This window comes from Stigmatopora argus, chromosome 1 (genome assembly GCF_051989625.1).
Source record: "Stigmatopora argus isolate UIUO_Sarg chromosome 1, RoL_Sarg_1.0, whole genome shotgun sequence".
Classification (NCBI taxonomy): Eukaryota; Metazoa; Chordata; class Actinopteri; order Syngnathiformes; family Syngnathidae; genus Stigmatopora; species Stigmatopora argus.
The window spans coordinates 18,805,100-18,832,420 of NC_135387.1; the positions used below are offsets into that span (position 1 = coordinate 18,805,100).

At 41.5% G+C, this 27,321-nt stretch overlaps 3 protein-coding genes across 6 annotated transcripts in view; 2 read left to right on the forward strand and 1 right to left on the reverse strand.

Annotated features, from left to right (window-relative positions):
- Positions 1-3,392, forward strand: part of LOC144078312 (kalirin-like) — a 28,805-nt gene extending 25,413 nt beyond the window's left edge. For 2 of the 3 annotated variants that reach the window (XM_077606395.1, XM_077606397.1), the window contains one exon: positions 299-3,392. In XM_077606395.1, the coding sequence (XP_077462521.1) occupies positions 299-484 (186 nt within the window). In that variant the 3' untranslated portion in view covers positions 485-3,392. The remainder of the gene's footprint in view (positions 1-298) is intronic. The other variant, XM_077606396.1, reaches the window with a different exon arrangement.
- A 130-nt stretch (positions 3,393-3,522) lies between these two features.
- On the forward strand, positions 3,523-12,989 carry bco1l (beta-carotene oxygenase 1, like). Its single transcript, XM_077606401.1, has 11 exons — positions 3,523-4,486; positions 4,576-4,704; positions 4,892-5,021; positions 8,420-8,567; positions 8,640-8,787; positions 9,875-10,095; positions 10,372-10,638; positions 11,127-11,232; positions 11,824-11,918; positions 12,009-12,120; positions 12,194-12,989. Exons 1-11 carry the CDS (start codon positions 4,264-4,266, stop codon positions 12,346-12,348), a joined length of 1,734 nt encoding a protein of 577 aa, XP_077462527.1. The 5' UTR covers positions 3,523-4,263; the 3' UTR covers positions 12,349-12,989.
- Positions 12,990-13,177: 188 nt separating this feature from the next.
- Positions 13,178-27,219, reverse strand: eif5b (eukaryotic translation initiation factor 5B). Of its 2 annotated transcripts, XM_077606398.1 has the most exons (30): positions 26,578-27,219; positions 24,859-24,969; positions 24,720-24,783; positions 24,360-24,515; positions 23,816-24,284; positions 23,648-23,747; positions 23,511-23,574; positions 22,859-23,011; positions 22,306-22,783; positions 22,104-22,237; positions 21,945-22,022; positions 21,691-21,841; positions 21,529-21,621; positions 20,245-20,334; positions 20,113-20,172; positions 19,744-20,030; positions 19,566-19,673; positions 19,283-19,393; positions 19,135-19,202; positions 18,906-19,047; positions 18,712-18,843; positions 18,418-18,600; positions 18,185-18,346; positions 15,904-16,035; positions 15,698-15,829; positions 15,007-15,083; positions 14,739-14,903; positions 14,520-14,658; positions 14,192-14,353; positions 13,178-13,745 (listed from the first exon to the last, which is right to left on the reverse strand). In XM_077606398.1, the coding sequence occupies exons 1-30, from the start codon at positions 26,610-26,612 to the stop codon at positions 13,638-13,640; spliced, it is 4,344 nt and encodes a 1,447-aa protein (XP_077462524.1). In that variant the 5' UTR covers positions 26,613-27,219; the 3' UTR covers positions 13,178-13,637. The 2 variants fall into 2 exon arrangements, with proteins under 2 accessions (XP_077462524.1, XP_077462526.1); XM_077606400.1 differs by lacking the exons at positions 23,648-23,747; positions 23,816-24,284; positions 24,360-24,515; positions 24,720-24,783.
- Between the last annotated feature and the right edge of the window lie 102 nt (positions 27,220-27,321).

The window sequence follows — 27,321 nt, forward strand, 5'->3', positions numbered from 1 at the left end:
CGCATTCACTGGCTCTCCTCCCATTTAAATACAAAAAAGGATGTTTGTATATGTATTTGTATGTATACATAAAATGGTACTGGACCTAAGGATTGAGTAATATTACATTAAAAGTTGTTCTTAAATACTTGAAATGTAATAGTTTGTAGTTTAGTTGTAGTGTTTGATCATTTATATGAGTTGGTCGTTTGTGTACAACTAGAACCATTTTGATCAACTTTTTATTGCATTTATTAAGCGCTTTTTATTTGTCATCCATCACCCTTGACTCTGAGCTGGTGACTTTATCTTCTGTTAGGAGTTGGTGCTGGTACTTCGGGACTTTGTGGCCGTACGCGAAGACGAGATCTGCGTTTTCCGCGGCGAGAAGGTTCAAATTCTGGCCTCCAACCAACAGGGTCAGAGTCTGGTGTACCGCCCGGCCAACAGCGACTCGCCGGCGGCCGAAGGCTGGGTGGCACGCAGCGCGCTCGGCAGACAATGACGCACGCACGCACGCACGCACGCGTGTTCTCAGACTCCCTGTAGCAGGTAATGTTAGGCCCGCCCTCCGTCCCGTGGTTTCAGTGTAAAAACACAGCGCCAGACATCATCCATTCAGGACCGCCGTGGGAAACGACGTCACAAACTTTGGGAGGCCGGAGCCTGCCGTTGCCTAGCAACTAGAGACGGTTTTAAAAAAAAGGATGTCTCTGAGTGACTCTGTCGTGAGGATGCACATATATTGTACTGCATACATGCCACCGATTGGATGAAGGTAATGAAGATGTTCAATATGAAGATAATAGAAACTGTTTTTCACCTTAATAGAGAATTTGTTTGTCCTATCCGTGTGCGCGAGAGAAAGCGTGTATGTGTCAGAGTGTGTCTTAGAGGCACTTTCCCGTGTAGGTTTTGATCTGCTGACCGTAGCATTGCCGTGACCACCAAATTGCGTTGGCGGTTCAAGCATTTGTCTTCATTTTCTTTGTTTGGGCAAATCAGAATAGACCTTTTCACCATGACGTCACAGGTGCACTTCTGGGTGGTCACTAGGAAGAAAACTCGTAAAAGTGCTATGAAAATTGGTTTTAAAAGAATAGCGGATCATTTTTTGCTATGCTATATACCATAGGCTATTTACGCTATTTTCTTGTTACGGTTCCGTTCTGTTATTGTGTCAACATTTACTAGCGAGCGCAGCATAAGTCGAAGTCAGAGGAAACTGGTGATTTTCACCTTGTTCTCCATCAGACTTTGGGTTGTCAGGCCACTCAGAAGTAACGTGGCGCCTATTGTTTACAAACTTTCTGAAAAGGTCTGCTGCCCACCGCCATCATTACCATCCCAAACTACGGTGGTGCTAGCGGGGTGACTTCAAACGTGCGGCTCTGCTCACTTTGGATATACCCATTATGCATTTCTCCTCTGTGTTCATCTTGTCCACCATCCCGCCTGCTGTCCTGTTCCTCTGGCCCACCTCCTGTGTTTTATCCTCATCTTGCTCCTTGTACGACTTCCTCCCTGCCCAGCTTCTCCTTTCCGTATCCCGACTTCCCGTTTCCCGTCAATCTCTACACACGTCTACGTTTTCTTCTGGTGCCATTCTTGGACAACACCCTCGTCCTTAAGGAACTATGCAGCCTGAGAAAGTAGTGCTGGGTTTAAGTGAGAATGTAGTGTAGAAAAGGGACATTGTGAAGGAGTAAGGTTGCCTAAAAATAACCGTTTCCATTGTGCTTAATCTGACATTTTGGATATGTTTTAACCAGGAAGCTTCTCTTGGGAATTGACTCATTGGCTGCCATTGATAGGGGTAGACGTCCAATCCATTTTGACTGGAAGGGGTGAATGAAAGTTGGCAAAAATGGATCGGACGTCTGTGGCTGTCGACCGGAATGGATGGTCACGGAATAGGTCATCACGTTCGAGCAGGAATAAGAACACAACATAGTACAATTAAACAATTTGACGTTTCAAAATATTTTTTTGGGGGGGGGGGAGGGTAGATTTGTCTTGTTATAAATACTTCATTGAACGGAGTTAACAATTCAACCTGTTTCACAGTTCGAAATTATTAAGAATTTCTCGTTTATTTAAGTTTTATGTTTTGAAGACTTTAAATTGCGCAACCATGGTGAATCAAATAGATATTTGAGCTACCATAGAGGCGGGAGTGGACAAAATGTGGCCACATGATGCCCTCGGTCTTCTTTAATCTTGCCCACAAAGCATTTTCATGGTCAATAGCCTATAATTATTTATATTTAGTGTTAATGATTTATGATCTTAGATTTTGAGGTTTCTTCTAAACCTAAGTTAAAAGCAAAAAAGAGTTCTCCTTTGAGGGCGGGAACAATTTTAATAATGCAAGATATGTTTTGACAGTTTTGACAAATATGACAGTAGAGAATTCCCCCATTTTTTGCTGTTTTTGTGGTACACCACGAAAAACCGCGACGCGTGGAAAAAAAGGGGATGCTGTGAAAAATATTTCTGCAGTAGTCCCCCATTTTGGTGGCGTACCACAAAAACGCAGAAAACCTGTTTTTTGCGGTTTTTTCATCCATCACTGTGTTTTCACAAATTTTACGGTTGAAAGTGAACAACGGGGGATTTTCTCAGTAAAGCCCCGTTTTTTGCGGATTTTGGATTTTTTCGCATTTTGGGGGGGTAACAGCGAACAAAGGGGAAATACGGAGATATTTTTCACAGGACAGCCCTCGTTTTTAGCGGTTTTTCCATCTTTTGCCTTTTTTGCGTTTTTTTTCGCATTGTGCGATCACGGAACAATGGGGGATTACTTGCGGATATTTATTTTATTTTTTTGCGTGACACAGCAAACAATGGGGGATTACTGTACTTTTTTCCCAATTGTAGATCCAGCCACTATTGTTTTAAATAATAGTACATTATTTACATTTTAATTAGTCAAACTGAATTAAGTCTTGTAATTAAGATATGACTGACTTATGATCATTTCTTTTTCACCTTAAGGATAAACATTTACTTTGGGGGGGGGGATCTCGGAATAACATGACGGGTCTATTTTAAAAGTCAAACGCGGCCCTGTTTTGTGTTGTTGACGCTTGGGTGTGGCATTCAAAATGGTGCTGATCCAAAATATTCCTGATATGTATTATTTTAAAAAAATGTGCAGTACATTCCACTGATTTAAAATGAACTACAGTGCAACTATAGCGCACTACTCCGTTTGGAGGCCTAAACCTGAGCACTAATACTAAAGGTGATGAAAAGCACACGACGAAGGGTTCGGATGGGAAGTTTGAGTGTCATTAGACCGAAGCGACCAATGGGCCAGTGTTATTTCTATAAATCTAACAGCTGCTAAGTGACCACTAACAGCCCTGTGTCAAATGTTTGTAATAAACTTCATTTTTCATCCAAGACAATAGTAAGACTTCTTTCATTTATCAATGTTTACTTTGGATATCAGCTTTTGTTTATGAGGGCCGTTTTATGACGTGTGATGTATAAAAACTGGGGGTTAAAATCCTGACATTTTGAAGAATTTGGGACGATATTTTGCAGGGGCTCTATTTGATATCCAACCGTAGCATTAGTGTAAAAAAATATATACTTAATTGTTATTAATTTTTCAGCATTTAGAACATTCAGAGGGCCAAAAGAAGCATGTTGCACGTGATGTTGATAATAGAATTGGAGATAAGAGTCTGAAGTTCATTTGTACCAAGTCTTTTTTTTATATATATCAACACATAGTACACATAAATTTGTGTCTTATGTACAGACAAAAATAATTTGTCCTTGTGTAAATGGGACTAATAGACTCAAGTACGGTAAAAAACAAATTATGTTGAAAATGTAACGGACTGAAAATAACAGTGTGATACCTTAAAACCTATTTTTCAATATTGCTGTATGAAGTGGTAACCAAATATAGTTTTTATATTTTTAAATATTCATGGAACATATTATTGGATTTTATAATATATAAATGTATGTATTATATATATTTCTTATATGACTCCAACTCTTGATACATTAAATATTCAATTACAACTATATTTTAAAGGATTTAAAAATAAATAAACACTCAGACTTACCTTTGGTCAACCTATGGTAACAACTTTAGCCTCGATTATGTAATTCCTGAGTCATGCAGCTCACTTTTTTTTCTCTTTCCTTACTAACTAATACAGTTTTATTCATTAAAATTCAATATTTAAGTCTGAACAAGTGACATGACGAAATATCAACAATACCATGCTTAGGAATCCGATTTTAAAAAAAAAAGAATGAATGGAATATTTCAAACTTCACAAGCAATGCCACGACAGCTCTTATGTCACTTTTATTGGCCTCGCACAGACAGATAAGTGGAAACGTGTCCCGTGTCCACACGGTCCCGAACTTAGTCGCACAGCAGCTGTGGGAAAGAGTCCGTCTGATCTTAAAAAAATGCAGTCATTATTCTTACAGAACGGGAAGGAAACCCCTGAACCTGTGAAAGCTCATGTTCAAGGTGAGTGATCGCCGCCACATGCAGTTCAGTTGTGTTTTACTTTCGAGATCAATACATTTGAATGTCAATTTTTCCAAATTGCCTTGCAGGTCACCTGCCAACATGGCTGCAGGGTACGCTAATGAGGAATGGGCCGGCTCTGTTTTCCGTGGGTGAGTCGGAGTACAATCACTGGTTCGATGGGATGTCCCTCATTCACAGCTTTACTTTTAAAGACGGTGAGTAGCGTTGATCGTTCGCCAGCCGTGATCCACCTTTGAATAGCGGCAATCATAGTAACCAGCATTTGGATTGAAAAAAAAAATGCTTGCCACTGTGCCAAGGTGGTATCGGTATGACCATGCCGTGTATTGTCTTTTGGAGTCAACATTTTGGACTCATCATCTCAACATTTGCTTTGTCCAGGCGATGTGTTTTACAGAAGTAAGTTCCTGAAAAGCCAAACCTATAAGAAAAACATGAAGGAGGGTCGGATCGTGGTCTCCGAGTTTGGCACCATGGTCTATCCTGACCCCTGCAAAAACATCTTTTCCAGGTGCCGTCAAAAACTGTATATATACATGTATATGTGTGTATGTATTTATGTATATGTGTATGTGTGTGTGTATATGTTTTGACGAAAGTTTGGCGACACTCTTTTTCCTTGTCGACGATAATGTCAAATATTTATTCATCTTATTAGACGTGCTTCATAACTGAGCAAAGAATACCCCGAGATTTGGTACAAACGTAAAGCTGGCATGCAAAATGACTTGAATGGCTGGACATCGTAAGGCTTTTTCTTAAAAAAAAAGTGGTCTATGTAAAGTAAAGCTTTTATTTGTTTAAAAAATAAATACTATGTATATATAGTCAGGCTTTTTTCTTTAAAAATGACCATGTATATTAAGGGTTTTTATTAAAAAATGACCATGTATAGTAAGGCTTTTTTATTTTAAAAAAACGACCATGTACAGTAAAGCGTTTTTCTTAAAAGACGACATAGTATAGTAAGGCTTTTTTTCTTAAAAAAATGACATAGTATTGTAAGGCTTTTTTTCTTAAAAAAAACGACATAGTATTGTAAGGCTTTTTTTCGTAAAAAACGACATAGTATAGTGAGGCTTTTTTCTTAAAAAACAACATAGTATAGGCTTTTTTCTTTAAAGACGACATAGTATAGTAAGGCTTATTTTCTTTAAAAAACGACACAGTATAGTAAGGCTTTTTTTTCTTTAAAAACGACATAGTATAGTAAGGCTTTTTATTCACAAAAAAGACCATGTATAGTAAGGCTTTTTTCTTAAAAAATGACCATGTATACTAAGGCTTTTTTGTTTAAAAAAGACCATGTATAGTAAGGCTTTTTTTCTTAAAAAACGACATAGTATAGCAAGGCTTTTTTTCCTAAAAAAACGACATAGTATAGTATGGCTTTTTTCCCCTAAAAAAACGACATAGTATAGCATGGCTTTTTTTCTTGAAAAACGACATAGTAGAGGAAGGCTTTTTCCCTAAAAAACGACATAGTATAGTATGGCTTTTCCCCCTAAAAAACTTCATAGTATAGTATGGCTTTTTTCCTTTAAAAAACGACATAGTATAGTATGGCTTTTTTTCTTAAAAAACGACATAGTATAGTATGGCTTTTTCCCCCTAAAAAACGACATAGTATAGCATGGCTTTTTTTCTTGAAAAACGACATAGTAGAGGAAGGCTTTTTCCCTAAAAAACGACATAGTATAGTATGGCTTTCCCCCCTAAAAAACAACATAGTATAGTAAGGCTTTTTTCCTAAAAAACGACATAGTAGAGGAAGCCTTTTTTTCTTAAAAAAACGATATTGTATAGTAAGGCTTCTTTTCTTAAAAAATGACATAGTATAGTAAGGCTTTTTTCTTTAAAAAATGACATAGCAAGTAAGGCTAAGAGAATCGGTGAATAAATCTGACTTCTGATTCTTCACCTTCTAGTTGTTGCTGTGGTCCACTGGCAAAATCATTGGGTCAGTACATGAGGTGGGAATCAGGAGTGAGTTCAATTCCACTCTTTGCAATTCTCAAATTGTTTATTGAGGTAATGAAAAGGATAAATACAACTTCCAACTTTACTGTGGTGCAGTGGCAAAGACAATGGGTCAGAACTTCAGGTGGACTCAAGTTCAAATCAGAAGTGAGTTTGATTCCACTCTTTGCAATTCTCAAATTGTTTATTGAGGTAATGAAAAGGATAAATATAACTTCCAATCACATCATTTCAAAAGACACTGTGGTCCAGTGGCAAGAACAATGGGTTGAAATTGAAGTTGGACACAAGTTCAAATCTGGAGTGAGTTCAAGTCCACTCTTTGCAAATCTCAAATTGTTTATTGAGGTGATGAAAATGATAAATATAACTTCCAATCATCTCATTTCAGAAGTCACTGTGGTCCAGTGGCAAAGACAATGGGTCAGACAGACCTCAAGTTAGTGGATTTGACTGCCATGTGGGAGATGGGGTTCGAATCCCGCTCTCTTTTGACTAATCACTGCACTAGTAGTTCAGTATATGGGTAATCCTTTTTTCATTCAAATAAAGACTTAGTCATTTTTTTCAGCAAAACAATATTTCCGGTCAGCCTTCGGCTGACCGGAAGACAGTTGCGAGTGGGGGGGGGGTTCCTGGTGGTGTTCGACAGTCAGCCTTCGGCTGACTGCCGACACCATACAGTCGTTGACTGGCGACACCGGGACATGAACCCTCGACACCCACGTCGCAGGCAGGTGACTTACCCACTACACCACGAGGCGGCCCGCCTATACATGATTGGAAGTTATATTTATCCTTTTCATTACCTAAATAAACAATTTGAGAATTGCAAAGAGTGGAATTGAACTCATTCCTGATTTGAACTTGAGTCCACCTGAAGTTCTGACCCATTGTCTTTGCCACTGGACCACAGTGATTTCTGAAATGATGTGATTGGAAGTTATATCTATCCTTTTCATTACCTAAATAAACAATTTGAGAATTGCAAAGAGTGGAATTGAACTCATTTCTGATTTGAACTTGAGTCCACCTGAAGTTCTGACCCATTGTCTTTGCCACTGGACCACAGTGACTTCTGAAATGATGTGATTGGAAGTTATATCTATCCTTTTCATTACCTCAATAAACAATTTGAGAAATGCAAAGAGTGGATTTGAACTCGAGTCCACCTGAAGTTCTGACCCATTGTCTTTGCCACTGGACCACAGTGACCTCTGAAAGTTTCAGTTTCTAATACATAAATCTCTCTCTCTCTCTCTCTACAGTACTGTACATATTCTCTCCATTTTATTAAATGTTTTTTTTTTCAGTACAAACCAATGCGTGTTACTTATACAAGCCTTAAACATACAAATGCACTTATATAAACCTTCAATATACTTATATCAGCCTTAAGCATAAATTATAATACAAAATATAGCACTGAATCAACTTACAAACAAATTCAACTTATGAACAATCGCTCGGAACCAATTGTGTTCGTAAGTAGGGGAGCGTCTGTATATGTATATATGTGTGTGTGTGTATATATATATATATATATATACATATATATATACATATATATATATATATATATATATATATATATATGTATATATATGTATATATATATATATATATATATATATATATATATATATATATATATATATATATATATATATATATATATGTATATATATATATATATATGTATGTGTGTATATGTATATATGTGTGTATATATGTGTATGTATACATGTGTTTATGTCTATATCTGTTTGTGTATATGTATATATGTATGTGTGTATGTATGTGTATATCTATGTGTATATATGTGTGTATATATGTGTATATGTATATATACATGTAAAAAAAAATAAACAAAAAAAAATTAAAATTTAAAATAATAAATAAAAGCTGAGAATGTGTTTTCCTCGCCAGAGCAATGACCCATCTCAGCAACATCATTCCCGACTTTACCGACAACAACATGATTAACATCATCCGCTACGGTCAGGACTACTACGCCTCCTCCGAGATCAACTACATGACCCAAATCGATCCCGCCAGTTTGGAGACCATCGGAAGGGTGACTCTCGCAAATTCTGCGAAATTCCAGACCAGGCTTTCATTTCAACCACAACTTTCTTTTTCCATGTAGATCAACTACAGGAATCATATTAGCATCAACTTGGCAACAGCTCATCCTCACTACGATGATGAAGGCAATACATACAACATGGGCACGGCCATTATGGGCCTTGGTCCACCAAAGTATGTCATCTTTAAAGTCCCAGCTGATGCTTCAGGTAAGCAATTTGTTAGTTTAATTGAATTCAATTGAATTGTATGCTTTTTATTGTCATTATACAAGAAAAATAAGATTTAGCCTCACCATAAAGTGTACAAATAGTAACAACAACCAAACAGACAAATAAATAATCAATAAATAATAACAATAACTAATAAATAAATAATCAATAAGTAGACAACAACATAAGTAGGGAAGGGCACAAATAACAACAGTAAATGAACAGATAAATAATAAGTAAGTAATAAATAAATAAGTAGTCAACAACATAAATCAGTAGTGAAGTGCACAAATAACAACAACAAACAAACAGATAAATAATCAATCAATAAAAGGAATAAATAAATAATCAATATAAGTAGTCAACAACATAAGTAGGGAAGGCCACAAATAACATCGACAAACAAAGAGATAAAGAATCAATAAATAATAAAAATAAACAAATAATAAAGAAGTCATAAATAAATTAGTAGTAGTCAACATGAATAAGTGGTCACATAAATAAGTAAATCAATTAGTTTTCCAACATTTTTTGCTTTCCTTCGATGAATATTGTGCTACTCCTTCGATAGAGCACATTATTAGCAGTCAACTATCATGAGATAAAGGTTTTAGTTCATGACCTAAAATGTCTTTTTTCTTTGTTCTACACGAGCTTTATATAAAACTTCAATCAGGAAAAGCATTAAACTACTACTTTTTGGGACTAAATAAAGGATTCTAATACAAGAGATAAATTGCGAATAAAACTGAATGTGATGATGTGGAAGTGTCAAATTTAGTTTAAATTGAACGTACAAGACAAAGGTTCAAAGGTTCGCCATCTCAAAAGAGAAAAGTCCATTACACAATAAATATCGTTTAAATCCTACAAAATAGAGATGGCGGAAATAATCCGTTTCTATTTTTTAAGCAATTAATCAAAGACAAATTGTTGGAATTTAACAACAACATTCAACTCATTCATTGGCTGTCATTAACGGCGTAAGACGTCCAATCCATTTTGACTGGTGCTGTTAGGCCGTGTCAATTCTTTTCCATGGTTTAAGGTCAAGAGTATCAAAAAATCTTTTGCCTTCTTTCAGGTTGGGAAAAGAAGGAAGGCGCTCTCCGGCAGGTCCAGCAAATCTGCTCGCTTCCTTTCCGCTCCACGCTGTCCCCGAGCTACTTCCACAGCTTCGGCCTGACCGAGAACTTCATCGTATTTGTGGAGCAACCCTTCAAAGTGAACATCGCCAAACTAGCCACCGCCTACTTCCGTGGCATCAACTGGGGAAGCTGCCTTCATTTCGACAAGGACGCAAGCGTAGGCGGACGGACGCCTTTGAGCAGGGCTGGCCGAATCCGGTCCTCGAGTTTTCCATGTCTCCTTCCTCTAGCACACCTGAATCAAATGATCAACTCATCAGCAAGCTGTCCAGAAGCTTGATACCGATCCAGATTATTTGATTCAGGTGTGTTGAAACTGAAGGAGATATGGAAAACAGACCGGATAGGGGCTCTCGAGGACCGCACTAGGCCACCCCTGCCTTTGAGACAGTGTTGACCTCGGACCCGCAGATGACCCTCTGCTCTTTCCTAGACCTTCTTCCACCTGTTCCACCGGAGGACGGGCAAAAGGGTCTCCACCTCTTTCTACGGCGACCCCCTGGTAGTCTTTCATCACATCAACGCCTACGAGACGGAGGAGCATGTGGTGTTCGATCTGATCGCCTATCAGGACAGCAATCTTTACGACATGTTCTACATGAAGAACCTGAGGTTGAACGCCGAGAGCTTCATCGAGGCCAACGCCAACGCCTCGCCGCCAGTCAGCCAGCGCTTCGTCCTGCCGCTGCACGTCACCAAAGTAAGGCGCGAGGCCACTTGGGAAGCAAAACTGGGTTGCACTGACTGCAAACACTCCATTACGGATCTGATCTACAGTGATACCTTGACACATCTAAATTTGTTTTTTAAAGTTATGGAACCAGTTTGCTTTACTTTCGCTAACTGTTTCTCCTTTATCCATATTAAAGGAAGCCCCTCCCTCTCGTCATGAATATCACTGCGGAGCTTGAAAAGGACTACCTGGATCTCAGGTCAAAAATGTCCTCTGAATATTCATCGTATCTCAAATTTCTCGTATGTCAAGGTATTACTGTATTTAATACCGTACACATTTAACTGAATCAGATGCATTTTAGCTAAAGCAACACAATTTTTTAGGTTATTGACAAGCTTGTTGCAGAATCCAGTCAGAATTTTGAAAGAAAGCCGTTTTTAATAACTGATGTTATTGGTTTGATGGAATGTTTTATTCAATTATGGATGTATTCCTACACTCCAAATGTTGAGGACTCTCCAAAAGAAAGCAACCTGGTGAATCTGGCAGACACGACCGCCACAGCGGTCATGAAGGATGATGGTCAAGTCTACTGCCAGCCCCAAATGCTGTTCCTAGGTTGGTAAAGTCAGTTGCTACTTCTCATCTCATTTTCTGAACCGCTTCATCCTAATTAGGGTTGTGAGGGGGGTGCTGGAGCCTATCCCAGCTGACTTGGGGCCAGAGGCGGGGGACACCCTGAATCGGTGGCCAGCCGATCGCAGGGCACAAGGAGACAAAGGACAACCATTCACGGTCACACTCATTCCTAGGGGCAATTTAGAGTGTCCAATCAGCCTACCATGCATGTTTTTGGAATGTGGGAGGAAACCGGAGTACCCAAAGGAAACCCACGCAGGTGGGACGTGACCTGGAACTTTGCCTCAATGTGGACATGTTGAATTGGACTACAAAACCCTTCTCGGCTACTTTGTTGTCCTTGTCATTCTACCTCGGAGTGCACTGAATTATCTTAGTTCTATACCAATAGTACCTTTCAAACGGACACATTCTGGGTGAACAACAACAACAAAACAAATAATGTCGACCACTTATTGAAAGGCCATTGTCCATTCACGCCACTGTAGAAAAGGAGCAAACTCGCACTGGGACAAATCTGTGCACCAGCAGAAAATGGAATCCATGCTCAAGTTTGCTATCTTTCACCAGGGCTGGAGTTGCCCAACATCAACTACAAGTTCAACGGCAAAAAATACAGATACTTTTATGGCTCCAAAGTGGATTGGTCAACACAACCAAACAAGGTCAGCCTTTCGGTTGTTCTACTCCTCAGTACTACGAGAGACAAGATCCTTAAAGCAGAGACCTGAAACATGACAACTTTTTTCTTCCAGATTATCAAGGTTGACACAGTAGCCAAAACCCACCTGGAATGGCATCAGGACAATTGCTACCCGTCAGAACCAGTGTTTGTTGCATCGCCCGGGGCCGTGGATGAAGACGATGGTGAGCTCTCACCAAGTTTTTTTTTGGACTCTCATGATGTTACAGTTCTAACCATTCCACCACTCCATCTCAGGTGTCATTTTGTCATCTGTCATCTCCCCGGACCCAAACACCAGCCCATTCATGCTTGTTCTCGACGCCAAGACACTGACAGAGCTGGCGCGGGCCAACATTCCTGCCAACGTTCATTTGGACCTTCATGGACTTTTTATTCCGAGCGACAACTGACAGGAAAACAGGTAGAGCAACCAAAAAGTGGAATGATCACTCCAAACATGAGGACATTAGTGACATTTGATATACCCTTGTGGCCTACGTTTTTGTTAAGGTTCCTCCTTTGAAAAGCTCTCAATTGGAGCTTGCCAGATAGATCTGTGTAATATATTTGTATTGAATATATGGAACAATTAATCTATAGCATACTAGGTTATAAATAAAGTGTAACTCGTTAGTGACTCACTCACATATCTGTCAACATGTTTTCCCGTATTTTATACCTTTTTTGGTCATTTCAAATTGTGTAAGAACATTGTACGGGATTTTTTTAAAATGTTTTTGTAAAACCGATTATTTGCCCATTTCGGCTCTAGTCCGGGTTGTTTCGGTTACGGGTAGCAGATCAAAATGTCATCGTCGACTGCTAATAGTCATTCTTTAAGCATGACATGCGCATTCCCTTTTCAGACGTCCGCCTTTCCACCATTTATAGCGTGTCAGCAAGCAATGTACCCAGACAGTTGAGCTCTCAGCGTCATACAGCAACATCTACAGAATCTGGAATTTAGTGCATACTGATTGGGCACCCCGTCCACTTTGGAGAAAATTTTACTTTTAAGTGTGCCCTATGTGAGTAAATATGTGACGCATTGCATTTGTCCTTTTTTTTTAATTTAATTGCTTATTAAGGGGAATTTCAATCATTACTAATGGGAGGAATTGGTCGAGGTTGACAGGTTTGGACTAAAGACTAAAAAAGTTTACTAGAAAGAAAATATTTGCTACACTTCTTAACATGCGAGTTGACGGAACACTTGGCCACACACACGCACACACTACACAAGTTTCACGGGAATTTATTACATCAGCACTTCAGTAAAACATTTGCGAGGGTCGTCCTCTGTCAACTTCCAACCGCTGCCGACGCGGCCCAAAAAACGCACAGCAAAAGGGATCGACAGAGAGTTGTCTTTGTAACCGGCGACTGGCACCCCTGCTGTTGGCTCGCGTATTGTAGCATCCCACCCACAACGTACCTCGGCACACCCGTAAAGCGAGGGCCCGTTAAGCTCGTCAGAGAGTCCGTCGGTTTGGAGGCGGAGACGGGAAGCGACAGCAGCCAAGAATCAGAGCAGAGGACAAGAAAGACAACAGGCACGTCGGGATACTGAGAGTGAAATGTTTCAGAGTGGCACTTTTCCACCCGGGGCACGCTGGACGAGAGCGCTCTCACGGGGGGAAACCTTTCGTTCCGTGCGGTGATTGGAAGAGAGGTGACGCCATTTTAATGCGAGCGCCGCTCAGATGATCTCAAAGGTCTTTTTCAGTTCCATTATCAGCTGCCAGTCCGACTTCTGCATGTCGTCCCGGAACCAGTTCTTCAGCGCGTCAATGGACGCCCGCGTGATCTGCAAAATGAATTTGACCGCGCAATCGGCAATTAGCTCTCTGAAAGACACCGGAGCTCATATTTGAAGCAATTGTTGTAGTGCCCTCGACATATTTCGCCTAAACGAAAGTAAATTAAGACGGATCATCAATTCTCTCAAATATACTGGAGTACAAAGTGCAAATAATTCTGAATGATGCTTTTGAAATCAATAATGCAGAATGGTCAATAGCTAACACTCCCCTTATATCAGCAAACCAGGGTTGTAATAAATCACCACACAAGACAAACATGGTGAATAAACTAAAACTGTAAATAAAAATGTATATCCACTGCTAGTACTATTACGTAGGCTAATTGGTACGATTAATTGATTTATTGCAAGCTTAATAAAATTAGCAGCAGCTATTTTCTCGTGAATAACTGTGACCGCAATGACACAAAACCGCCTTGAGCGGGACTCACCTTGCTGACAATTATGTCGGTGGCCTCAAAATGTCGGCCGTACATCTTGGGCGACTCGCCGGGAATGGGTTCAATTTTGATACAGATCTCTTGACCTTTCTTGGCAGTGTCCACTGTCTTGTGGTTCATCTCGATGCTGGTGACTATACCGATGTCCACAAACTAAAATGCACACACACACGTCATGAACAGCCTGTGACACGTTGTATGTCTCTGAGTTCAGTTCCCCCAACAGATTAGCATTGCTCATGTAAAACGCTGATAATTTAGTCATATTATTCGCTTTGTTCTCGACTCCCTTTCGGTAGTACTTTGCAAGCTCACTCACCCCTTTACTCGGAACGCACAGTGGTGTCCCTTGCCGAAGAATGCCAGCTTCCACGTTGACACCTATTACAATTGGATCTCTTGAGTTGAATATAAATTGCGGAAGGACACGTATCTTCACAGGAAACACTGCCACGTGCCTTTGGAATCACGCAAACACAGAGGAAAGGTCCAATTATAACCGCACATTGAAAGTGCACCTGAAAAGCTGGGATCTTACTTAAACTCTTCCTGTTTGGATTTTTTGTAGTCGTCGCGGTACTTGGTGAAGGCGTCAAAAAGATGGTAGATGATTTCCGCGGAGAAAATGCGGACGCCGAAGCTGTCGGCCATTTCCTGGCTATCTCGTTCCACCTTCACGTCAAACGCCAAAATCACAGCGTACCTGTGAAGAAACCGCAACGTCCGAACGGGCACCGGCTCACTCAATAATCACGATGACTGGCGTCTGATCCAGTTGAAAAGGCGAAGAAAAAAAATGAACGTACTGTTGGTCATGCTCTAGCATGGCCGAAGCCTTCATCACATCCTTCCTGTGGACAGGACCGATGTTGATGCCGGAATACTGCACACACAAACACATTGCACCAATTTCAGGAATCTGATATGGCGTCGTGGTGAGTTGTATTTTTAGCAGAACACTGATTACTAGTAAATATTAGTAGTATACATTGATACTAGTTTTTGCTGCCAAGTGTTGTTGAATATGGTCCTTTAGCGGTCATGTGTGGCTATACTTGAAATGGTGGCTAAATGTACATGTTGAATGGAAATACCAGGCAGAATTTTAAGTTTTGTGAACACTAACGTTAAGCCTGAACGATAGTATGTTGTCGTTTGAAGACCGCTATCGCCATAGTCCAATTGGAGGATGTTCGGTTATTGTCTTAGCATGGAATAAACATCAATAAATTGTGGTCATAGTTAGTCAACCAGTCTTCCCCAACAGAACTCTTCAAGTTATCTGGTGAAAATGTCATTTTCCCCCCAAAATTGTTCAGTCCTAACCAACATCGACATGAGCGTCTAAGGTGAAATTAGCTTGGTTAGAAAAGGGACAAGAAGAAAAAGCCCCAAAAATGGTATCGGTGCGACACTAATTTTTATTTCTCCTTTTAGAAATGTTGCCCATACATTGTGAAATTGAGGTAATATAATAGATTGATTATTGGTACTCACAGGTACTTTAGATGTGCGCAAAAACTCTAGCAGAGCCTCCAAGGATCCCAACGTGGATGCTTGCACGTATACTCCTTTCTCCTCCAGCTTGAAGGAGTTCAGAGTTTGTTTGAGCTCATGGATAAGCTCATCCTAAAAGACAGTACATTTCAGCTGGTTAGATTCCAGAGCTTCCGTGTGTGTGTGTTGAGATGCAGGAATTATACCCTGAGAACGGGTATTTCATCCTCTTTGTGCGCCACCAGCAGGGGAAGCCCTGCCAGCGTCTTTTCCAGGTCTTTGCCCAGAATCTTCACGCCCTGAGATGTTGATACCTCTTTATGCTTCTCATACTGGTTCTGCATATTGACCAAAAAATACAAAATATCAATCAATCAATGATTAAGAAGGCATAAAATGGTACCTCAGCGCTGGTCAAAACAAACTGAATTATGTAGAGTAATAAAATACTGACACTGGGATATACATGAACTTTTTGTTTACTGCGCAACACCTCCTGAGGCCATTTCCTGTGCAATTTCTCAGGAGTTTCAAGTCATTTGCTGAACAGATGATTTTAAAAAAAAAGGGGCGACAAGTGGAGTTCTTCCAAGGAAAGGGGAACTACGTACATCATTTAAATAAGATTCAACGACAAGCAGGTCAGATAGAAAAAAAAATAACAGAGATGGTAAGTGAATCAGGAAAATACATACGGTATTTTCACCACTATAAGGCGCACTTAAAAGTCTTACATTTTCTCCAAAATACACAGGGCACCTTATAATCCGGTGCGCTTTATATATGGACCAATACTAAAATTGTTATCACGATAAAATAAAATAAATCAGTCGATAGGGTACACCATCCGCTACAGGTTTCGCAACTACGGTAAGCAGCCTGCGACTTCATTTTGCCCCGTGCGCGATTCATGCTGGGATATGTGGTTCTTCTGTCAATACACCCAGTATGATGGTGAGCACACTAATTTGGTGCTCGCCGTCATTCCGGCTGGATTGACAAAAGAACTCCAGCTGCTAGATTGGCGTAAACAGCATTCAAAGCTAGACTACGAACTATATATAAATTATATATGGATCAATAGAGCCACAACAGCTCTCGCAACTACGGCAAGCAGCCTCCGACTCTATTTTCCCCGTAGAAAAATAGTGTGCAGTGACTGCTGGGATATATAGTTCTTTTGTCAACCAATTGACAGCGGCCGTCATTTACCAGGGTGGATTTACATTTTGCCGCTAGATTTTGGCGTCAACAGAGCATTCAAAGCTAGACTGCGAACGATATATATATATATACTGCGAACGATATATATATATATATATATATATATATATATATATATATATATATATATATATATATATATATATATATATCGTTCGCAGTCTAGCTTTGAATGCTCTGTTGACGCCAAAATCTAGCGGCAAAATGTAAATCCACCCTGGTAAATGACGGCCGCTGTCAATTGGTTGACAAAAGAACTATATATCCCAGCAGTCACTGCACACTATTTTTCTACGGGGAAAATAGAGTCGGAGGCTGCTTGCCGTAGTTGCGAGAGCTGTTGTGGCTCTATTGATCCATATATAATTTATATATAGTTCGTAGTCTAGCTTTGAATGCTGTTTACGCCAATCTAGCAGCTGGAGTTCTTTTGTCAATCCAGCCGGAATGACGGCATATTATATGGATAAATATTGAGCCGCAACAGCTCTCGCAACTACGGCAAGCAGCCCCAGACTCTATTTCCGGTGCATGGTGAATGCTGAGATATGTAAAACGGCGTTGCATTTCGATTGAGGTCTATCTAGCACATTAATTCACACTTTGTCTCACAGTCTCAACTGTGGTCCGAGCTTTCAGGAAGGCAGAAAATTACTGACTCGATTAATGACGACTTTGGTGAGATGCCCACCTGTTCAACATGAGTTATTATGCTATTGCTGTGTCATGAAAATACTAATACTTTAACCTCGGAGAAAATAAAAAAAACCTGTTGTTTATTCATGTTGGGAGTGAATGGAGTTGTCAGAAAGCTGATTTGTAATCTATTAATAAAGTTTGGCTGACCTTTCTGACTGTTTTGTTGACATTCCCTTTAGCGCAACACCATCTAGTGGATGCATAACGTAACCCCAGCCTCTATGTAGACCCGTATAATGTGGTGCAGTAGACCAGTGTAATGCGGAGCGGTGCGTCTTGTGTGTCAAATACAGAAATAGCACTCGTTACTGACACTGCGCCTTTAAATGCGGTGCGCCATATAGTCGTGAAAATACGGTATTTTTCACCGAAAATGCAAACACAAAACACAATTCTAATTAAAAACGAAATGTGTTGAATATTAAGAATTTTCCTTCTGCACTTGTTTATGAAAAAGACGCTTTATCGATCGGCCACCATTGGTTTCACATCATTGAATATTTCAAGTCGGGGATATCCAAGCGCATGTTAACATCAATGTAGATGTGGCGACGACCGACGTACCTTGACCCGGAGCTCCTTGAGAGGAGGCGGTAGGAGCAGCCCTCTAATCTGTGTGATGATTGGTCCGTCCACTCCGGGAACAATGATGGTCTCACCTTCCCGTAGTCGCCCGTTGATGAGGATAACGTCTATAGTGGTGCCCATGCCGGGCAAAGCTTTCACCTAAACCAAGCGCAAAATCAGCAATTGTTGGTCTCGATGTCGATTCTTGCGCTTTAGGTCAACGCATTTACCTCCATGACCTGAGCTCGAAGCTCGTCACAATGCGCGACCCGGCGGGCCAACATGGTCTGCGTCAGCTCGACTAGAAGCGCGATAAGATTTCCGATTCCGTCGCCGCTGTGAGCGGACGTGGGAACCAGCGACACGAAGGTCCTGGGGTCCTTGTTTTCGTAGTACAGGGCGGCGTTGAGACTCTGGGGAGACAGTGAGCGAGAGAGCATTAGACAACACCTTGGTGGATCCTGGCTTCTTAAACATCTTTGTGGAATTGAAAGCTTGTTTTTACTTAATTGAATAAACTTCACCTGCTGAGCAAACTCCACAATGATGGCCTTTGCCCTCTCGTCAAACTCATCCTTGGTGTTTTTCTTCTGTTTCTTCAGAGTTGCCAAGACGTCCGTCTCGGGACTCCTTTTCCAGTCGTACAAACGGTCAATCTGACGAGCAGAATGGTCGCTCACTAAGATTGCTAGAATATAGGCAGCTGATGCGAAGTCACCTTGTTGAGTGCCACAATGAAGGGACATTTCTTCTCCTTCAGCAAGTTAATGGACTCAATGGTCTGCGGTTCCAAACCGTGCATGATGTCCACCACCAGGATGGCAATATCACATAGGGAGCTACCTCGGTTCCTCAAGTTACTGGTCAAAAACAAGGATTTGTGAGGTCAAATCGCACTCGCCGACACCATTTTGTTTTTTGACCGCCTCGCGGATCAGTTCTCTCACCTGAACGACTCGTGTCCTGGTGTGTCGATGATCAACATGCCAGGGATCTTCATGCCTTCTTTGTCAAACTGCAAGGGTTCAAAAAAACAAGCCGTGATATCGCAACGGTGTCTTTGTTAGTGCGTGTGGTGGGTGAGCGTTATCGTACGTTTTTAACCATCTTGGTCTGCTCTTCAATCGTCTCTTTCGGGACGTTTGTGGCTCCAATCTGCTGGGTGATTCCTCCTGCTTCCCCATCCTGTACGTTGGTGTGTCGCAGCTGTGTGGGTGAAAAAGCAAAAAGGCCGAAAACAGCCCAAGTTAATGTTCGGAAACAAGTCAGGCGATCCGCACTATAGAAAACAAGTGCAGTGATTCGTTCTATCAGCAGCGACACAAGGTAAATCGACTTGTCCATCTAATGATAGATTTCAGAAGCCAGCGTTGTGTACCTTATCAAGAATTTTGGTCTTCCCAGTATCGACGTGTCCAAGCACACACACGACCGGCGCTCTCAACCTGTTGGTGTCGACATTCTTGAGGTTTTCCACTTTCCGTTTCTACAAGGACCACAAGAGGTGAGTCAAAAGAGTGGCGTTGCCTCGCCCCTCAGGCGCCGCGGACACTCGCCTCGATCCGCCTCTTAGCTCGGTCGTACAGACGCTCTTCTTTGGTCCTGTCGTCGTCATCGTCCTCGCTCTCGCTGCTGTCGTCTTCGCTCTCCTTTGCCTTAGACTTCTTGCCCTGGCCCACTGCCGCCTCCTTTGGCAGCTCCTCCTCCGGCGCCTCTTCACTTTCCTCTTCTTCCTCGTCGTCATCATCATCTTCTTCGTCCTCTTCCTCCTCCTCTTCGCTAGCGGCGGGCTCCGGTTGGCTGACGGGCTGCTCTTTCACCTCAATGTGGACTTTTTTCAACTCTGCCAGAGAGTGTCTCCAATGAGTAATGCCAATGTCCAATGAATGGCGGCTACTCCCGAGCAACCGTGCTTGATGGCTAACCTTTCTCCTCGTCACTGGCGATAGCCTCCCAATCATCCACGGCAAAATCTCCCTTCACCTCTAAGCGAGAAAAAAAAAAAGCCAGGAGCTGCCGCATCCGCCCTTCACATGTACACACCTCCTACCTCTCACCTGGCTTTGGAGACTGTGTCACCACCTCGGGCTCCGGTGTAATAGGTTCCACCGTCTCTGTTGTTGGGGAGGTCACCGAAGGCGTTTCGGCTAAAAAGAGAGGAGAATGAGAAATGTAAAGGGAGAACAGGACAAAGCATGCAGAAAATTGTTAAACACAATGTTTTTTTGTTTAACACAAGATATCGCTAATGAGCAGTATTGTTTTTGTTAACGACAACATTTCCATGACAATGGTGTGACATGCTAGAGTGTTTGATTTATTAACGATTGCATGTTGAGAATGTACAACTAGTTTGGATTGGATGTGTGTATCGGTGTTCGATTGTTGATCCTTTGATCCATATGGCAAGTGTGTGGCATGTTAAAAAATATCGGTATTCAATTATTGATGTCTTAGCACAGCTTGAGGCACGGGAGATTTTTAGTCATTACAGTAAAGTTGGATTGAAGAAACAACAACGTATCACTGTTGTGATTATTTCTCCCTGCGTTTTAAGGTATGCTGTTTGTTGTAGAGGCTGGTTGAGTTGGTGGTTTCCAATATACACTGTTTAGCGTGTGAGAAAGGAGATAATGTTTGGTAATGTTTATTTACTTTTGAATTGCGAGCGTGAATGTGCGAGTCTTGGGTCATGCACATGGAATAGCATTTAGCACGCTACTTTCGGCCGTCATTATCCTGTACAGTGTCTATGACGGTCATGGCAAGGAAGTTATGTTAGTGATATTGCATTGTTTGCCCTGTTGAATAGTAGAAGGACTTCTCGAAGTTGTAAAAAGAAAATATATAACAAGTTATGACCGTATGTTGAACGAGTGTAATTGTACATTGTTTTGGGTTCTAACGTGTTGATTATATATATATATATATATATATATATATATATATATATATATATATATATATATATATATATATATATATATATATATGGGTGTAATTGTATGTTATGGGTTTTTGTGTTGATAATATTACAGTAAAGTTGGATTGAAGAAACAACAACGTATCAATGTTGTGATTATTTCTCCTTGTGTTTTAAGATTAAATGCAGGGTGTAACAATGGCGTAACGCTAACGAGCTAAAAACCTGTCTTGGGTGAATGTAACATCAGGAGACGATTGAGGACACCAAACAGAGCAAAGTATTGCACACGCTGGATCACAGGACTCAGAGTTCTGGCTTTAAGGCACCGGATGTCAAAATATAAGCATGTGAATGCATATGTAACGTGTTAAAGAGCGACAAGTTGCACATCGGGCAGAACAATCATTACTCATACCTTCTGGAGTTTGAGGAATGGGCTTCTTCTTTCTCCTGTCCGTGTACACGGGCTTCTTCTTTGGCATAGAGTCTTTGGATGGCAGCTCCACCCCTACACGATGACATAAGTCAGACGATGACATGCGACGCGCTCTGCGGCGAACTAGTTTGGCCACGATACCTTGAGCCTGGAGCATTTTGAGCGTCGCCTCGGCCCGAGCCCGCGCCTCCTTCTGGGATTTAGTCATCAACTTGCCCTCCTTCTTCAGGCGCTCTTTCCGTTCCTTCTCCTTCTGCTTCTTTTTTTCTTTGCGCTCCTGCTCAAGGCGCTCCTGCGACACAAAGAAATCCCGTTATCAAATGTAGTTATGTCACGGATGGACGGCGGGCAGTTCAAGCCAACAGGACGTCTGACTCCTTCAATAGGTTTCCTACCTGCTCCAGCCTCTGCTTCTCCATCTCTTCCAGCCTCTTAATCCGCTCCTCCTCCTCTTTCTTGGCTCGCTCCTCCTCCTACAAGGACAAAGGGGAGCTCTGATGTCTAAGGAGCTCAATAGCAAGTGTGTTGCCCTCCACACACTTCCAAAAGCTTACCTCCTTCATCTTGGCGAGAGCCTCCTGCATGGCCTTCACGGTGGCCTTGCTGGGTCCCTTTTTCTTCTCCTTTTCCTTCTCTTCCTTCTCTCCTTTCTTCTTCTTCTTGTCCTTTCTCTTCTTGTCCCCATCGTCTGATTGGACATACACAATCAGGTTGACTGGTTTCTCGCCCGTGTGTCCGGGCACGTGAATGACTTACCGTCACCTGCCGCTTCTGCTCCTTCCTGCTCATCCACATCTAAGTCTGCAACAGGAGGTGCCTGCGGGATGGGGGCCTCAGCCGTCTTTTTCTCGGCTTCTTTTTTAACATCTGCGCCCACCTCCATCTCCTTCAGCTTCCTTTGCTTGAGCCTCTCCTCCTCCTTTTTCTTCTTTTCTCGCTCCTTTTTCTCCGCCTTCTTCTGGGCTGCGGTTTTCATCTTGAAGTTGCCATCTTCCTCCGGCTGGTCCTCGTACCCACTCTTTGCAGCTTTGCCTTTGTCCTTATTTTTTTTGTCCCTTTGAGAGACGAATTCTTCGTCATCTTCGGAATCGGCCTCTTTCTCATTTCTGCTTGCGCCTTCATCCTCGTCTTCATCAGAGCTAGGTCTTTTGGCGGCTTTCTTGCCTTTTTTGGCCTTCGAGCGAGAACCTGAGCCGCTCTCGTCATCCGAGTCGGACAGAGCGGCGGGTCCCACCTTGAGGTGACAGACTGGCATTATTAACAACAGGCAGGTTTAAAATAAAATAAGGTGTTGCCTTCTTCTTCTAACCTCTTTCTGCTCTCCATTCCTCAGTTCATCATCTGCACCTTTGGCTTTATTGCTCTCCACCTCATCAGGGCTGGCAACTTGCGCCTTCCCCTTCCTGGTTTTCTTCTTCTCTGCTTTAGGAGGCTCGATAACATCTACTGCAACATCATCTTTCTACACAAAGACAGTGTAAAGGGACAGAAACGGGATTATTCACTCAAAAGTTACAAAATGACTCGAGATAACTCGCAAACGATTCCTGCCAGCCCTTGCCAGTTTGAATGAATTGGTCGTCTATTGGCATCAATGAGTTATGCTAGTCAAACGTAGCCTCTACATTGCTAAACCCTTTCTTCCTTGCTCAAATATATCAGAAAATTGCATGCTCAGGCCAGGGCATTTGTAAGTTCAATTTTTACATGCGACAGTTTTAATTCATTCATTTTCCATTTTGAGTCTTCTCACAAGGGTCGTGGGGGCGCTGGAGCGTATCCCTACTAACTATGCGCAGTAGGATAACACCCTGAATTGATTGCTAGCCAACCGTTTTAAATCCCTCCCAATTGGGGGTACTTATTGGTCATTGTACCACCTTGAATGACTTTAAAATTCCTCCGAATTTTGAGAGCCAACGACACAATGGGATGGGCATCTGAAGACCGATATTCCATACCTTTCCCTGCACGCCTTGTGTCGCCAAGGATAATTCCTCCAACTCCTTCAGGATGTCATCCTCACTGCAGCAGTTGAAAAAAATGCTAGTGACGAGTAAAGCAGGTGAAATAAGTGGTTAAAAATAATGCTACTTACTCAAAATCATCATTCTTTCCTCCCTTTTTCTTCTCCTTTTCCTTCTCTTCTTTCTCTCCTTTCTTCTTTTTCTTGTCCTTTCTCTTCTTGTCCCCATCGTCTGATTGGACACACACAATCAGGTTGACTGGTTTCTCGCCCGTGTGTCCGGGCACGTGAATGACTTACCGTCACCTGCCGCTTCTGCTCCTTCCTGCTCATCCACATCTAAGTCTGCAACAGGAGGTGCCTGCGGGATGGGGGCCTCAGCCGTCTTTTTCTCAGCTTCTTTTTTAACATCTGCGTCCACGTCTGTCTCCTTCAGCTTCCTTTGCTTGAGCCTCTCCTCCTCCTTTTTCTTCTTTTCTCGCTCCTTTTTCTCCGCCTTCTTCTGGGCTGCGGTTTTCATCTTGAAGTTGCCATCTTCCTCCAGCTGGTCCTCATCCTCACTCTTTGCAGCTTTGCCTTTGTCCTTATTTTTCCTGTCCCTTTGAGAGACGAATTCTTCGTCATCTTCGGAATCGGCCTCTTTCTCATTTCTGCTTGCGTCTTCATCAGAGCCCTTAGGTCTCTTGGCAGCTTTCTTGCCTTTTTTGGTCTTCGAGCGAGAACCTGAGCCGCTCTCGTCATCCGAGTCGGACAGAGCGGCGGGTCCCACCTTGAGGTGAAAGACTGGCATTATTAACAACAGGCAGGTTTAAAATAAAATAAGGTGTTGCCTTCTTCTTGTCACCTCTTTCTGCTCTCCATTCCTCAGTTCTTCATTTGCACCTTTGGCTTTATTGCTCTCCACCTCATCAGAGCTGGCACCTTGCGCCTTCCCCTTCCTGGTTTTCTTCTTCTCTGGTTTAGGAGGCTCGATAACATCTTCTACTGCAACATCATCTTTCTACACAAAGACAGTGTAAAAGGACAGAAACTGGATTATTCACTCAAAAGTTAAAAAATGACTTGAGATAACTCGCAAACAATAATTGTACCAATTGGGGGTACTTATTGGTTATTGTACCACCTTGAATGACTTTAAAATTCCTCAGAATTTTGAGAGCCAACAACAAAATGGGATGGGCATCTGAAGACCAATATTCCATACCTTTCCCTGCACGCCTTGTGTCTCCAAGGATAATTCCTCCAACTCCTTCAGGATGTCATCCTCACTGCAGCAGTTGAAAAAAAGGCTAGTGACGAGTAAAGCAAGTGAAATAAGCAGTTAAAAAAATAATGCTACTTACTCAAAATCATCCTTCTTTCCTCCCTTTTTCTTCTTCTTCCCTTTTGAGTCTTTGGAGGATCCCACGCCTTCAATCTCTGCCGCCAAAGCATCGAGGTCGTCATCTTTCGTGCTGAGGGAGTCAAAATCAGTGGGTCAAAAGGCCACTGTCAAAAGGGGAATAGACCTGTTCACTCTGGTCCCTCTGTCAGAACAAGCGGACACGCTGACTCGACATTTGCTCAAAACCTTTTTTCCCCCCTGCAACACTCCCGGGTAGAATTTATTTACAGTGTGAAATCTGGGCATGCTTACTTAACAGGTGGCACTCTTCTGTTGTATGAATGGCTACGTTGGATACGCAGGTTAAGTAACACTCATTGAAATCGTTAGCTCATTGATGCCGATAGATGTTTAGTCTTTTTTGAGTGGTGGAGGCTGGCAGTGGAGCCAACCCTCCCAGTTTAAATGAATTGGACGTCTATTGTTCTCAATGGCAGGCAATGAGTTAAGTAGTAGAAAATAATTTTATTTTATTTTCGAATTTAGAATATTATTTGGATTGGGTTGGTTATTTGATCAATTGTGTGTGTGTGTTTACATTTTATGAATCTATAATTGCCAGCCATTTTTTTCTTTATGAATCCCCAAAATAGTCACTTACCCAATCAAGTATTGATTGCATTTCACGCTGTACAAAAGGAAGCGCATTTTGGTCAGCGTCTCACTCAATATTGCTAGCGAAAAACATAATTGGCACGAATTAGTCAAATTGGATCATTTCCCATGGCACACCTGAGGATTTCTCACAGCACTTTTACGCAACCACACAGTGGTGGTCTATCTACTATCTGCAGTGGGTGTAAAATGTTTACACCCGATTTTCAAATGGTGAGAACATGGTTGCACAAGTGCACACACCTTCTTATTACCAGTGAATATTTCCAGTTACGTTTAGGGGCAAAAATAAGCAAAATTCCCTACAGAACAGACTTGACGTTGGTGATTTTAAAATTGTGACGTCTAAATTCACGCTTTCAATTTAACCTTTCAGTCCTTGAGTCTAGTCAAAGTGCACATACTTCCTTTTGAAATTAATCTCATGGCACAACATGTTATAAAGACATTTACATTGGGATAAAGTATCATTTTAACCAAAATATGGACTTCTGATGAAACTCCTTGGTTACGCCCCTTAAAGGCATACACACACAAATTTACTCCAGTGTCATTTTCGGCGTTACTATTAACCTTTATAAAACAACTTTATTTACATTGTATTTTATCACACAGTGCGATGTTTACAATCCGAAAAACAAAAACTTTGTTTTTTTTTTAGGGGACCAAAGCGTATCAATGATCCCGGAACGAATAAGAACACGTAAATCATGATACGAGCGTAATCTTCTGATGACTTTTGGGCAGCTATATGCTAGCTAACATGGCTGATTGTCATCTCACGCCGGCGGGCTCTCGAAGCTGCTTTTAAAGAGTTTGAAAGCACGGCATGTAAACGGCCTGTCTTATTGTGTAACATCTGCTAAACTGCAAAATCCGGGAAAAAATGACTTAGGAGTTCAACTCTCGCAGCCAGCGACTCGTGGTTAGCCGCTAAGCTAACCGAGGTAGTCTGTGGTGAAAACTCGCACGTTTTCGCGAGGACTGAACAAACAGAGGCCCGGTGGCGCCGCGTGTTAGCTAGGAAAAAGCCATTGTTAATATCCATGGAGGCTTTCCCTACCTGTCCTCCCCGGATTTCTTCTGTTTCTTTTCCATCACGAGAGCCGAGGTTCTCCGCTTCTCCACGCATGCACACGGTACACGAATGGATCACATCGATCAAAGATTGTCATTGGTTTTCGCCGACAGGAGGTCACACTCCATTTGCTTTTCCAAAAACATCAAAATAGAATGATGTTTAAAAGTACGTACATAACATTATATTTATATTTATCGGGAATTGGTTTCTAACGTAGAACAGCGTAGTTGGTTACACAATATTTAGAGGAAAGATTTAGAAAAGTTAGAAAAAAAACGTTTAGTTCGATTCATAGAAAAGTCACCAAGTGAGACAAGTGGCTTTGGCTTTTTTGCTAAGCGCTGTAAACTCTTAACTTGAATCATTTGAGGTGCGAGTATAAAACTTTGGGGCTCACAATATAATAAGTAAACATATCGTCATTTCAATTAATTTCCACCACCTTAATGATAAATGCTAACATTTTTAACTGATTCAGGGTGTCCCCTACCTGGTGTCCGTAGTAAGATGTGAGAGGCTCCGGCACCCCCTGCGACCCTTGTGAGGATGTGCAATTCAGAAAATGACTGAATTCTACTGCAATTTTTTTAATATGTCATAAAAGATTATAAATATATATCTAAAATATAATATTAAAAGTTATTTTTAAAGATATGGAAACGCACTTCAAGAAGTTCAAATCCAGACTAGAATTGATTGAAATGCCATGGCATAAATTTACAACAG

What these genes read in the sequence shown, in the direction of transcription:
- bco1l (XM_077606401.1), top strand. Translation starts at nt 4,264, where the DNA reads ATGGAATATTTCAAACTTCACAAGCAATGCCACGACAGCTCTTATGTC. An exon ending in TGTGAAAGCTCATGTTCAAG is followed by an intron (nt 4,487 to 4,575) that starts GTGAGTGATCGC and finishes ATTGCCTTGCAG; the next exon opens with GTCACCTGCCAACATGGCTG. An exon ending in GCCCCAAATGCTGTTCCTAG is followed by an intron (nt 11,233 to 11,823) that starts GTTGGTAAAGTC and finishes ATCTTTCACCAG; the next exon opens with GGCTGGAGTTGCCCAACATC.
- eif5b (XM_077606398.1), bottom strand. Translation starts at nt 26,612, where the DNA reads ATGGAAAAGAAACAGAAGAAATCCGGGGAGGACAG. An exon ending in AGACCAAAATTCTTGATAAG is followed by an intron (nt 19,394 to 19,565) that starts GTACACAACGCT and finishes TCACCCACACAG; the next exon opens with CTGCGACACACCAACGTACA. An exon ending in TTCGAGCTCAGGTCATGGAG is followed by an intron (nt 18,347 to 18,417) that starts GTAAATGCGTTG and finishes CGCTTGGTTTAG; the next exon opens with GTGAAAGCTTTGCCCGGCAT.